The 14,303-nt window shown below is 43.2% G+C and overlaps 1 protein-coding gene across 2 annotated transcripts in view; it reads left to right on the forward strand.

Moving 5' to 3' along the window:
- The window catches only part of RABGAP1L (RAB GTPase activating protein 1 like), a 344,846-nt gene that overhangs the window by 266,986 nt on the left and 63,557 nt on the right, over positions 1–14,303 (forward strand). The window contains exon 1 of one of the 2 annotated variants that reach the window (XM_073643398.1): positions 11,734–12,298. The exons of the other annotated variant lie outside the window; for it this stretch is intronic. Within the exon in view, the coding sequence (XP_073499499.1) occupies positions 12,128–12,298 (171 nt within the window). The 5' untranslated portion in view covers positions 11,734–12,127. Of the gene's footprint in view, positions 1–11,733; positions 12,299–14,303 lie in introns of those variants that run through there. 2 annotated transcript variants of the gene reach the window in all.

Genomic DNA, 14,303 nt, shown 5'->3' on the forward strand with positions numbered 1-14,303 from the left:
TTACCACCATATAGGGGTAGATACCAGTTATACAGAGGCGCTTTTGTGTGCCATATGTGCATACAGTATGGATAAAATAAGTTGTTCACTTTTCCTTTTCTTCCATCCACTACTGGTTTCTGCAAAATGTAAATGCTAATGCAAAACACATAGACCTCTTTATCTCAGCTATTTTCTTGCATCTGCCAACTATTTCCCCCAAATATATGCAAACCACATAGTACTATACCCCATACAGTAATAATGACCCCTGGAGCCCTACACAGTAATAACTGTCCTTCAGTAACCCTGTCTGCAATAGAACATTGACATTTTAACAGGGCCCCTCTGTGCCTCCATACGGTAATAGTGCCCCTCTGTGCCTCCATACGGTAATAGTGCCCCTCTGTGCCTCCATACGGTAATAGTGCCCCTCTGTGCCTCCATACGGTAATAGTGCCCCTCTCTGCCTCCATACGGTAATAGTGCCCCTCTGTGCCTCCATACGGTAATAGTGCCCCTCTGTGCCTCCATACGATAATAGTGCCCCTCTGTGCCTCCATACGGTAATAGTGCCCCTCTGTGCCTCCATACGATAATAGTGCCCCTCTGTGCCTCCATACGGTAATAGTGCCCCTCTGTGCCTCCATACGGTAATAGTGCCCCTCTGTGCCTCCATACGGTAATAGTGCCCCTCTGTGCCTCCATACGGTAATAGTGCCCCTCTGTGCCTCCATACGGTAATAGTGCCCCTCTGTGCCTCCATACGGTAATAGTGCCCCTCTGTGCCTCCATACGGTAATAGTGCCCCTCTGTGCGTCCATACGGTAATAGTGCCCCTCTGTGCCTCCATACGGTAATAGTGCCCCTCTGTGCCTCCATACGATAATAGTGCCCCTCTGTGCCTCCATACGGTAATAGTGCCCCTCTGTGCCTCCATACGGTAATAGTGCCCCTCTGTGCCTCCATACGGTAATAATGCCCCTCTGTTCCTTTATACGGTAATAGTGCCCCTCTGTGCCTCCATACGGTAATCGTGCCCCTCTGTGCCTCCATACGGTAATAGTGCCCCTCTGTGCCTCCATACGGTAATCGTGCCCCTCTGTGCCTCCATACGGTAATAGTGCCCCTCTGTGCCTCCATACGGTAATAGTGCCCCTCTGTGCCTCCATACGGTAATAGTGCCCCTCTGTGCCTCCATACGGTAATAATGCCCCTCTGTTCCTTTATACGGTAATAATGCCCCTCTGTGCCTCTATACAGTAATAATGCCCCTATGTGCCTCTATGCGATAATAATGCCCCTCTATACCTGTATATGGTAATAGTGCCCCTCTGTGCCTCTATACAGTAATAATGCCCCTCTGTGCATCCATAAGGTCATAGTGCCTCTGTGCCTCCATACTGTAATAGTGCCCCCCTTTGTGCTTCCATACGGTAATAATGCCCCCCTTTGTGCCTCTACTTGCTAATAGTGCCCCTTGTGACCACCCATGGTAATACAGCCCCCTCTGTACCAGCATATAGCAAAAGTGCTGCCTGTGTGCCCTCTGTAGCACTCCCAGTAAGGATTGCTTTCCTGTCACCGCTGCTCTCCTCTTTCATCCATGCTGCTGTTCATCATTGTCACACTGCTGTGTCACAGAGCGGGCGCAATTACACTGGGTCAGGAAACGTAGGAGTTCTTGGCAAATCTTGCAAAGGACTAGTTGCAGCGTGCTGAACCCCTGACCTGATCTAAGCTCCAAAGAGCCGAATTTTATGTAAATTATTAAAGCAAATATACGTTTGCAATTATGCAGAACTGGATGAGGACTGATAGAAATCGGATTATTCATTATTTGTACATTTTTTCAGTTTCTGAGAAATCCAGCATCTATGCACAGATGAGCGATTGAGTGATAGCTCTTGCTTGCTCCAGTGTAACCACTTTCAGCAGATACAAGGAACCCAGCTCTGCGTTTGTTCACTTAAGGCCCCCATATACATCAGACTAAATGGCACCGAACCCGCCAATATCAGTGGGTTTCACCAACAGTGTTCGAGAAGACTTGGGGGGGGTCCTCAAACAGATGATGTCAGGGAGATAAGGATCTGGCATGTCCAGTTTCACAAAGTTGATCCTGATGGGTCGTTCTCATAAAGAAACCTGTTTAAGTTGGATCGTTTGCAAATGATGGGAGCCGGCACCCTAGTGAGAGCCACTTGCAGTTTCCAAATGGTTCTCAATGGGGGCTAAAATTTCAATCTGACTGCAAATGCAACTGAAACCAGGTTTTGGCCGTATTGGAATTAGGATGATTTTACAATTAATATTTGTTGTGTATAAAAGAAAAGTGGTCTATGGAGCGCTAAAGTGATCACTGGAGAAAACAGATTTGGGGCTAAACATTTAATAAGCCCTTTCCACAACGCATTTTGATAGTAAACTATCTTCATCAGGTGGTACAAGGGTATGGACACAGGATAAAACATATATAGACAAAACTTCATAATGATTGGTTGGTATACTAATTAGTTTTGCAATAATTAGTTCAAACGCTAATTAGTTGAACCTGGGTTCACAAGGAACCCTTCATGTGCCGGTGTGCATGTGCCTCCAGCAGTCGCACATGGACAACCTTCACATGAATTCAGAAATCAAGAACACATTGGATAAGACATGGAATATAGCAATACATATTGATGGACAATATTAAGAAATACATTGTTGATTATGAAATACACACGACTTATTACGTATTGGTGGACAATATTAAAAAATACATTACCAGTATAAAATACACACAAGAATCACTGTGTTATGGCATATTGCAAATACAACATTAATAATGAGAAGAGGAGGAGAGGGGAGGATGAAAAATGGCGAATATAGATCAATCTGGAAGGGTAAGGACAAAATCCCTAGGAGCTGATCACATTTTCAAGGGCCAGATTCAGACCTTCAGGGGCTAATGTACCCAATTTGAAAATCCAAAAGCTCTCCTTATTAATCAAACTCCCCAATCGATCAGAGATGGTATCAGATACATGGTCAATAATAGTAAGCCTCATATCTCCAGGATCTTTTTGATGGACAATACTGAAGTGTTTCGATACGCTATGTAATTGATAGCCTATCCGGATATTGTGTCTATGTTTATTTAGACGTGCATGCATAGTTTGTATCGTTCGGCCCACGTACTGGAAGTCCCATGTACACTCCAGTAGGTAGATCACATGTGTTGATTGACAATTCACGTTGTGTTTGATAAAGCATTTCTTTCCTGTGGTGTGTGATGAGAAAATCTTTTGAGCGCCTTTTTGAATGGCTCTACAGCATAAACACTTTGATGTGTTACACGGAAAACACCCCGGACAGGGGCCATCCTGTGGTGGCTGTATTTTGGACTTCAAAGATGTATTACTTGGTGCTATTAAGCTTCGTAGATTTTTATTCTTCCTAGAAATGATACTTGGATTATTGGGTACGAAGGGCCCTAAAATTGGGTCACCCCTCAAAATAAACCAAAATTTGTTCAGAATACTGTGAATGGTGACCCTAGATTGACTAAATGTAGTAACCATACTTCATCTAGTCAAATCTGAGGCTATTTTATTTTTATTTTTACCAGTGGATGACTGAATCCTATCGATGCACATGTCCTGGGTGAGGGCCCTAGTTTTAGAAAAGGCATCCTTCAATAATTTTTTGGGGTAACCTTCCTATATAAACCGTTTTCTCAAAATTTTAGATTCCACCAAAAATTCAGAGTCTCTGGTGCAATTTTTTCGGACCCTCCAATATTGCCCATAGGGAACATTGGTGATCCATTTTGGGAGGTGTCCACTATCAAACCTCAAATAACTATTTACATCCACTGGTTTGAAAAAGGTTGATGTGAACAATCTTCCCATCTTGGAAGGGGCTTATTAAATGTTTTTAGCCCCAAATCTGTTTTCTCCAGTGATCACTTAAGCGCTCCATAGACCGCTTTTCTTTTATACACAGTTTCCAAGTCCCTCTCTAAGGGTCAGCGGCAGGAGCAGCTTTGTGGATCGGTTGCCAACCATCCCTGCAATTCCTTCCTCACTCGTTGTTTGAGGACCTGCGGCAAGGGAGCCGCCTTTTCCAAACCAACAGGACCTGCGGTGACGCGCATCCGGTCCCAAGTCATGTGGTCCGCTGCCGGTCACGTGGTCCTCGACTAGGAACCCGGAAGTGGCGAGCACAACCAGCGGTCCGCAATACACAGCACGTGGTGAGCCCACCGGCCTGCACCACGCGGTGAGACTCACCCTCTCTCCACCTTCTGACAGTCACCGGGGTTGTGCAGGGGTGCACAACTCCAGTAGGTGAGTGGCCTCTCGGCCGTTTTTAATCCATATTGGTCCATCTGGTCCTTCACATAGCGCGCTTTTCTCCTCTTTTTTCCTAATTAATATTTGTTAACCTTTGGGTGAACACATATTTATTAGGGATCCGTTTGGGGGTCCCCATATTGTACACTCCACAATGGAAATGTCAGTTTTTCAATAAAAGTACATGATGTAGAAACATGCAGCGATACCTATAAAATAGGTAGAAATATACAATATGACTATCAATTTGAAGACAATTGCTTAACTAGCTAATCCACAAGTAAGTGCCTAATTAGAAAAGTTTCTTGCCGGTTCTGTTAACCGCCCATGATTTTAACAACTGGTTCGGCTTAACCAGTGAGAGCCTGGCTGAATCCCATCCCTGACTGTAGGTAAAATGCAAAAATAATTTTTCCATGTCAATGGTGTCTATAGCCTTGCTACATAAATGATATTTTCATGCAATTTCTATTCCGGTCCAATAGCATTTGGACTGCACACTGACCCATTAAAATCAATGAGCCAATTTACTTGTTCCATTTTCCACACTTTACCACCGCTCCATGAAAGAAAAAATCGCAGCATGCACGACTCTGGTCCATTTCTCGGATGAGCCTCACCCATTAAAATGGGTATGTTAGTCCATAAAAAAATATATAAAATGCCCTCGGACACAAAATTGATTCAACTCAGATGGAAAATCGCTCATTTTTATACTGGTGAGAAGAGTATTTTTTCATTGTTCGCATGATGCATGCTATTTATAAGTACTAGTCCGGTCCACAAACCGGACAGTGCCATGTTGTTTTTTTCCCGCAAACCTAAGATCCATGTGGAAAGTCACCCATATGCGCTAGCACATAGGTTACTATTGGTCCATGTGCAAAAGGAACGCACATGGAGAGGGCATGGAACTGACATAACTGCATCAAAAAATGCCTATTAGTCAGGAGATCCACGGTCAGTTCGGACCTTGCGGCCCATACATGGTCCATTAGCATGCATATGTGAACAGTGTCGGACTGAATTAGGAAATGCTCATCACTAAGGCTATGTGCCTACGATGCAGAAATGCTCAGGATTTTTTCCTGAGTGTTTCTGCATCTCCCTGGCAGAAAAAAACGCATGCGGATTGTACATGCGGATTGTACATGCGTTTTTCCTGCCAGGGACATGCGGATGTGAAGCGTTCTTCACATACATTTCCCCATGCGGGTTGACAAGCGCTTTCCAAGCGATTTTAGCATCACATGGAAAAGTGCTTGACAACTTGGTCACACTATATAAATCCATGCAAACGGCATGGATTTATATAGTGTGACCGAAAGAATGGTAAAAAATAAAAAAATAAATCTATACTTACCTTCCGATGGCCCCTGTAGTCTTGCTTCACCGTCTCGGCTGCCGGCAGCGGTAGACTGAAGGACCTGCCGACGTCAGCGTCGCGTGACCCGTCACATGACTATGACGTCAGCACAGGTCCTTCAGTCCATCGCGAACTGACGGCAAGTGAAGAGAAGGAGAGCGGGGGCCGCCAGAAGGTAGGTATATATTTATTTTTTATTTTATTCTTTTTTTTACAGTTTTCTATGATACCCAGGTCCGGAGGAGAGCCTCCTCTCCTCTAGACCCGGGTACCATCCGCACATTAGAATGCATGGAATGCGCATCTACATATACAGTGATGCGGAATCCATGCGATCTAATGCAAGTCAATGGCGGCGAAAACGCAGCGCTTCCGCAAAATAATTGGTAGTGCTGCTTTTTTTTCCGCAATGATAATCCGCAGCAGAAATTTCCGCAGCATGTGCACTATCATTGGGGAACATGGCAGGCCTTCTACCACGCGTTTTTTAAGCGTTTCTGCAGCACTTTTGCCGCTGCGGAAACGCTTAAAAAATGCATCGTGGGCACACAGCCTAACAGTGATTCTTGGGGCCCACTGTTCAGCTAAATGCAAAATTAACCTGACCATAGTACACAAATTTACCTTTGCTTCTATGTAATACTAATTTGGCTAGCTTGCTTAATGAATGATAAAATGATACTTTTTTCTGCACTACTCATTAGCACTTCTTCACAGGGGTGGCCTACCGGAGGATTCTCCTGTGGGCCAGTCCAAGCCTGTTTGTGAATTCAGTCTTATTTAGAATGAATCCTTCAATCCCACATTTCGTGCCCTCCTGGTCGCCCTCTGCTTTTAGTCCCATTATTTAATCACTGAAGCTCCCAGCCCATGTACAATTGAAACCAGAAGTTTACATGCACTATATAAAAAGACACATATACATGTTTTTCTCAATATCTGACATGAAATCAGAATAAACCTTTCCCGTTTTAGGTCATTTAGGATTACCATAATTTTTTATATTTGCCAAATGTCAGAATAATGAGAGAGAGAGAATGTCATTTTTTTTAATTACTGCAAAGTCAAAAGTTTCCATGCATTTCATTAGTATTTGGTACCATTGCCCTTAAACTGAATGACTTGGGTGAAACGTTTGGGATATCCTTCCACAAGCTTCTCACAATAGTTGGTCGGAATTTGGGCCCATTCCTCCTTACAAAACTGGTGTAACTGATCCAGGTTTGTAGGTCGCCTTGCTCGCACCTGCCTTTTCAGCTTTGCCCTTAAATTTTCAATAGGATTGAGATCAGGGCTTTGTGATGGCCACTCCAAAACATTGACTTTGTTATCCTTAAGCCACTTTGTTACCATTTTGGCAGTATGCTTCGGGTCGGTCATTGTCCATTTGGAAGACCCATTTCCGCCCAAGCTTTAACTTCCTAGCTGATGTATTGAGATGTTGCTTCAGTATTGCCACATAATCTTCTTTTCTCATGATGCCATCTATTTTGTGAAGTGCACCAGTCCCTCCTGCAGCAAAACAACCCCACAACATGATAATGCCACCCCCATGTTTCACAGTTGGGATGGTGTTCTTGGGCTTCCAAGCTTCTCTCTTTTTACTCTAAACGTAACGATGGTCATTATGCCATAAGGCTATGTGCCCACGATGCAGAAATGAAGCAGAAAATTTCTGCAGCATTTCTGCATCTCCCTGGCAGAAAAAAACACATGCAGATTGTGCATGCGTTTTTCCTGCAGAATACATGCGGATCCACATGCGGGTTCACATGCGTTTCTGCATGCAGATTGACAAGCACTTTCCAGGCGATAGCATCACTTGGAAAGTGCTTGACAACTAGGTCACACTGTATAAATCCATGCAAACAGCATGGATTTATACAGTGTGAACCGTAAAAATTAAAACAAATAAAGCTATACTCACCCCCGAGGCCCCGGCGTGGCTGCAGCGCTGCTTCCTGGCTGGTTCCTGGCTGCCGGCATCTCGCGAGACAGAGCGGTGAAGGGCCTGCGGTCACATGACTGTGACGTCACCGAAGGTCCTTCAGCGCTGCTGGCATTCAGAGAGAAGACGCCGGACAGGTGAGTATAAACTTTATTTGTTATTTTATTCTTTTTTTACAGGTACAATGGTACCCAGGTCTGGATGAGAGTCTCCTCTCCTCCAGAACTGGGTACCATCCGCACATAGAGACGCATAGAAGCCGCTTGTAAAAATGTACAGTCGCGGTTTCTGTGCGTCTCAATGCAAGTCAATGGCGGGAGTTCCGCTGCACTTCCGCAAAATTAAATGACATGCTGCGGATTTTTGTACGTAGCATAAACGCTGCGGAAAAATCCGCAGCATGTGCATAGAACATGCGGAATCCCCTTGGGGACCATGGGGTGCGGATTACCTAGCGTTTCACAAGCGTTTCCGCTGCGGAAATTCCGCAGCATAAACGCTTGAAAAACGCTACGTGGGCACACAGCCTAAAAGTTCAATTTTAGTTTCATCAGACCACAGGACATTTCTCCAAAAATTAAGGTCTTAATTCCTGTATGCATTTGCAAATATTAATCTGGCTTTTTTATATTTCTTTTGGAGTAATGGCTTCTTCTTGGCAGAGTGGCCTTTCAGCCCATGTGGATACAGTACTCGTTTCACTGTGGTTATTGACACAATCTTATGAGCTTTTGCCATCATCTTCACAAGGTCTTTTATTTTTGTCCTTGGGTTGATATGCACATGTCGGACCAAAGCACGTTCATCTCTGGGACACAGAACCCGTCTCCTTCCTGAGCGGTATGATGGCTGGACGTTCCCATCTTGTTTGTACTTGCATATAATTGTTTGTACAGATCAACGAGGCACCTTCAGGTATCTTGCAATTGTACCTAAGTATGAGCCAGACTTGTGCAAGTCCACAATTCTCTTCCTGATATCTTGGCTGATTTCTTTAGACTTTCCCATGATACTACACAAAGAAGCAGTGTGTTTCAGGTGTGCAGTAAAACACATCCACAGGTGTGTCTCTAATTAACTCAGATTTTGCCAAAAAAAACTATCAGAAGCTTCCAAACACATGACATCATCATATGGGCAGTCCAAAATTGTTTAAAGGCATAGTAATCTTAGTGTATGTAAAATTTTGATTTTGCAGTAAGTAATAAAAATGCCTTAAAACATTCTCTCTCTCATTATTCTGGCATTTGGCAAATATTAAAAATTATGGTAATCCTAATTGACCTAAAACGGGAAAGGTTTATTCTGATTTCATGTCAGATATTGAGAAAAGCATGCAAATGTGTCTTTTTATATAGTGTATGTAAACTTCTGGTTTCAACTGTATGTCTGTAAACCAGAGCCTTTTATTGTGGCTCCAACCTAGGTTGTTGTATGTCAGTGCATGGAGTGGAGCCTGAAGGATAAATCATCCTGTCTCTGGCTCTAGTAATTACTCCCTAGGAAGAAGAAAACCTGCAAAAACATATATGTAAGATCAATAAAGCCCAGGATCTGCTCTGTCATAGCACACGGCTCCTGAGACCACCAAGCTCATATATTTATGGCTTCTTCACATGCAGTGGTTGAGTTTAGGTCAAAAACACACATGCTCTCTCACTATATTTTGCCACTGTTGCATCAGACTGCAACTCCAAGGGTGCCCATGAAAAATCCATTGTGTGAACATAGCCTTACATGTGAGATCTGTTAAATAAAGTGTTTCATATGGAGAGAAAAAAAAAACTTGTGGCCAATTATTGCATTCACACCAGGGGTACAAAATATCACAACAGTAACAACAATTCTGCAGCAGAAAATACAAACAGAATTATGGCAGCCAATTTTGTGCCGTATTTGTTGCAGATTATTGTTCTAAATTTCAGATAACATTAAAGCCTATGGTGAGACTCCACACTTAAAAACCCCAGTATATTCAGAAAACGCTGCAGAAAAATTCAGCCTGTAAATATAAACCATGAATGTGTTTTGGATTGTATTCCCTCCCATGGGATTACATGGTTTAAGTTTCTCCAGAAAAAATACCCCACCTGAAAACCTCCCACATAAAACCGCACATGGTTTTATTGCAGATTCCTGCGGTTTTGCAATGTTTTTTTTTCATGCCGTGCTGAAACATACTTATTTATATATTTAACTTCTGAAAAATTCACGGCCGTGAATCGCATTGCAAAACCACAACGAGGTGCAGTCAAACCCCATACGGTCTTCTGATGTAGTTCTGACTCTGCCTTAGAGCGCATGCACACAGCATCTTTAAGACACCAGCCGAACCATCATTTTCCGAGGTGAAAACGCTTCAGCAAATTGCCAGCGGTCATTTTCGTGAAACATCTTCTTGCCCATTTTTGCGGCCGCTCGGCCACTGATGTCTTTGCTCTACAAGTATATAGAAGAATGAACAGGTCACTTCTTTTAACTTACTTCAAGGTTCGGAATCCTGAAGTCATTAAAAGAAGTAACAAAAGACTGAACAATGTGCACAGCAAATCTTTTTTACATTTCTTTGCATTATGTTCTTTTTTTGCAGAGGTATTTCAGGTAGAATCCACTTGAAAAAGACGTCATGTGCACAAACCCTTAAAAAAAAAAAAAATCTCATGTTGACATAGCCTTGTTTTAATGGATTTTTGCAGCATATAGAACCACTTTGGATACATCTACACAGGACTGATCCACTCTGGACTTTATACAATGGCAAAAATTGCTGCAGATTTTGCCACATATTTAACCCCATGCAGAGTGAAAAACAATTGACTTGCTACAGAATTTGCAGGGGAGATTTGCAGAAGTTGTAATCCCAGCATGGAAAATCTGCTGCATATCAGTCCTGTGTTAATGTACAATTACGGTATTTTACCGCGGCCAAATCCATAGCAGGAAAACCTCCGTGGCAGAAACCGCCGTGGATTTTTTTTTTTATATCTACACATAAATGGACATGCTGCAAATTTCCTCTGCACTGTGCAAATTAAATTTAGTGAAATATCATTCCCAGTGCTGCTACTGTAATACGCAGAAGCTTTTCCCTTACCCTTGGGGCTGATGCAGACGAGCGTATAAGTCGGACATGTACTATACGATTTTTAATCAGACAGGACACTGACCCATGTCATTTAATAGGGCTGTCCAGATGAACGATTTTTTTTTCTCGGCCCTAGTGTCCGTGAGAATAAAATCACAGCATGCACTACTATCATCCGAGTCTTGGATGAGACTCACACATACAAGTCTGTGGGTGCGAGAAAAAAAATCAGATCCCACACGGACCATTAGATTTTTACAGATATCTTTCTATTATAAACCTAGGAAACTGTATTTGTATTTGATCATGTACATGTCAATGTAGTTGTATGAAAACAGATCGCACATAGACAATCGGACACACTGATGCCACACGGATAAAAATCTGATGAAAATTAGTAAACAATCCTCCAAGTTTTCTGGATAAAACTTGGATGATTTTTCCCACGCCCGCCTGCAGGCCCCTAAAGGTTGGAACTTGGAAAGTTTTCATATACCTCTTTGGAGGGAGAAGCGGCTGGGGACTATTTAGAGCCCATTTCTCTAAGCTCCATGTCAAATCCGAAGTATAACACTAGAGGGAGAGCTTGTATTTTCTTTCAGATCTGTATGCCATGTCTGTGTCAGGGATTTACCTAGTGTCGCCACCCAAGACCTAAAACCTTCTGACGATACAGAAAGTCCATTATCATGGGCGTAAACGAGCGCCCGTATATACAGGTGATTCCCCATGGGTGTCTCTTCTTGGTATATTGCTGCTTTCTAATTATTGCACATAAGGTATTTTCTATTTTTCATTTTTTTTAGTACAATAATGTCAGACCCCACTTCCTATAAAATAATTTCTTGTAGGATAAACGTAAGAGAAGAGCACTGGGATGAGCGGCGACACTGGAGGTAGAGAAAAAGGGTGTGGGCGATGAGGAGTAAGGGGTTTCCTATTGGTTTGTGATGACAGCATCCTTTTCGGAGCATCCTCCCTCCGTCCATGCTTGTTCACCTCCCTTCTGCTCCCTCCTTCATTACTGATTCATGATGAGAGGCTGTAGCAGCGGCGTCTGTGGATGCAGTGATCTCATCGCTCGCTCCTGCAGCTCCAGCCAAGCGCACACATACAGAAGCTGGGCCCCGATCTTCCCTCTCTGCATCCACTGCCGGCTCCATCCCGTCACTCTGCCCTTTCACCGACGCTGCTCTTTTTTTAATGGTGCCTTTACGTCTATCATAGATACGTGCATAGATGACTCTTCACATGCCATGTAATGGATGTCTGGTCGGGTTCCTCCTAAGGATACTTCCATGTGGCATGACCAGGTTCTAGATGCCCAACACCACCATTTCACTTGCTAGAAATTCCTTCTTTAGCTTCCTGAAGTCTATGTGTGGGGGGATTCCCTTAAGGACCCCCACATGGAGGAAAGCATTCCTTCTTTTACCTCAGCAACCCCTAAGCTTTCCCCTCCTGTCAAAAAGTCCCAGGACGTTCAGGATGAGAAGAGCAACTTTGTCAACGAGTACGCCTGTCGTGTCCTGGAGCTTCTGGGCATGGGGCATCGTTTGTTTGTACCCCGACTTCTGGCGGTGAGAGACTTGTTGCATCGTCATTTTTATTTTTTCTGGAGCAGGGTCTGCATGTTTCTCATTCTGCATGACTTGGTTGTATGTCACCGGCGTTGTCTTCTGCGTGACCCAACCCTGCCAAGTGTCTCTTCCTCTCCAACTGTTGCACCCATTAACCAATATATGATATATTTCCTCATTGGAGTGGGTTAGGCTGAATATTTGGAGGGATGTGGTGGCCCACCGGGGTTGTTTACAACAGGTTTGAGATATTGATTGTCATTAATCTGAATATATACATATCATAGGTCTTTACCAAATCTTAAGAATCGCCCATCATGGCCCCGTCATCTTTTTTTTTTTTTTGTTAATCATTCATTGACCGGCATTCCTATGCTAATGCAGAGATTCCCACGTCTTCGGCCTTTGATGGGTTTCTGAGGATGAGCGGTCATTAATGATCCTCATGTTGGGTTTACTTGCTCAGCTTGCAAAAATCTCCTGAGCTGTGATTTCTATGATGTTCATTTTACACCCATTTTTGTCACAAATGTGACTTTACCTAGCCTGCCAGGTATTGACTAGATATATGCCATTAAAATGTACTTCTGCATGCAAAAAAAGCAAGAAAATGTATAGTAGAAAATAATTTTAGTCGGGAATTCCCTCTGGGTTGACGTCTAGATCATTGTAAATTTCGGGCTCAAAAGTGTATGTGAAGTGGCAATGAAACGAGGCAGGAGCTCAACAAAGAGAAGGGGGGTACAATGCTGAATTGGACCCCTACAATTTTAGGATCTGTACCAGATCAGAACCTACTGATCACAACATGGCATCCCCTAGTGATATGCTATCACGTTGTAAGAGGGGAAAACCTTATTACAGCATATATCGTCAGATTCCACAATACAATTTGCATATGTTATTAAGCAGATCTGATGAGGATGCTGTCATTATTGTAAAAATCCACATCCGTTTGGCTGTAAAAATCCTTTAACTCATCTCCACCCACCTAGCCTGTTTGACAGCTCCTCAGGGTCCCTCCTCCCTGCTGAGATTCCCACACTGCTCAGTCAAGCTGCAGCTATCAATCAGGCTGGGTGGACAGAGAATGAACACACTTAGGCTCATGAGCTAATTCATTCTTTAGCTGGATAAAATGCTAATTTTAATGTCAGAATATACAGCCATTCTGACAAGTATTTTCAGAGTAAATACACCAGCCTTATCAGGTCTAAGATATATTTTAAAAAGTATATGGTTTGCAATTTGAAATGTGGAGATAGATCTGCTGTAAAGGAATCCCATGGAGTGAGAATTCCCTTTGTTTGCCTATCCAGCCTCCTCTCTTTTCTGTAAAAAATAAATAAATCGTAAGACTCGTTGGAGCCTCTCTGAAAACTCAGCTAAAGGGTTATGCCAAAAAATAAAACAGGTTCTCTCTTATTCATGGGGGACAAAAATTGAAGATTGCTGGAGCCCTCAATAATCCTGAGATCAAAGCTCTGGAATTCCATGTAAAGGGGCTTTGCGCTAAATGATGGGGAGGTGTGCAAGCTCAGCCTCTGCTCCATTCATTGTCAATGGTACTGCTAGAGAAAGCCCAATACAGGGTTTGTCTTTCTTCGACAGTCCCATAAACCATGAATGGAGTGAATGTCGAGCATGCTGTATAGTTCAGTTCCTGTAGTTCCAGATCTTCAATCGCTGGGTCACTGGTCGGACCCCCCAACAATTAGCAGGTTTGGATCCTTTGATTAGGGAATAACTTGTTTTTACAGACTAGTAGGCGGACAGAAATCTGAACAATTTATAATGAATGGTTCTGTGGTGCGATGTAAAATCCAAAAAGTGCCGTCTTCTGGATGAAGAAAGTAGCTTAGCATGGCGGTCCGCACTGCATGGTCAGCCAGTAAAAGGATTGTGCTAAAAGAAAAAAAAAATGAGCCTCGTGTCCAACAGGTCATTGGGCTCAATTCGATAAGTGGACATGTTGATACATTTAGATGGAGAAGTTAGCGTCCAC

The sequence above is a fragment of the Phyllobates terribilis genome, unplaced genomic scaffold (genome assembly GCF_046119375.1).
Source record: "Phyllobates terribilis strain yellow unplaced genomic scaffold, ASM4611937v1 Scaffold_8__6_contigs__length_399053987, whole genome shotgun sequence".
In the NCBI taxonomy this organism is placed as follows: domain Eukaryota; kingdom Metazoa; phylum Chordata; class Amphibia; order Anura; family Dendrobatidae; genus Phyllobates; species Phyllobates terribilis.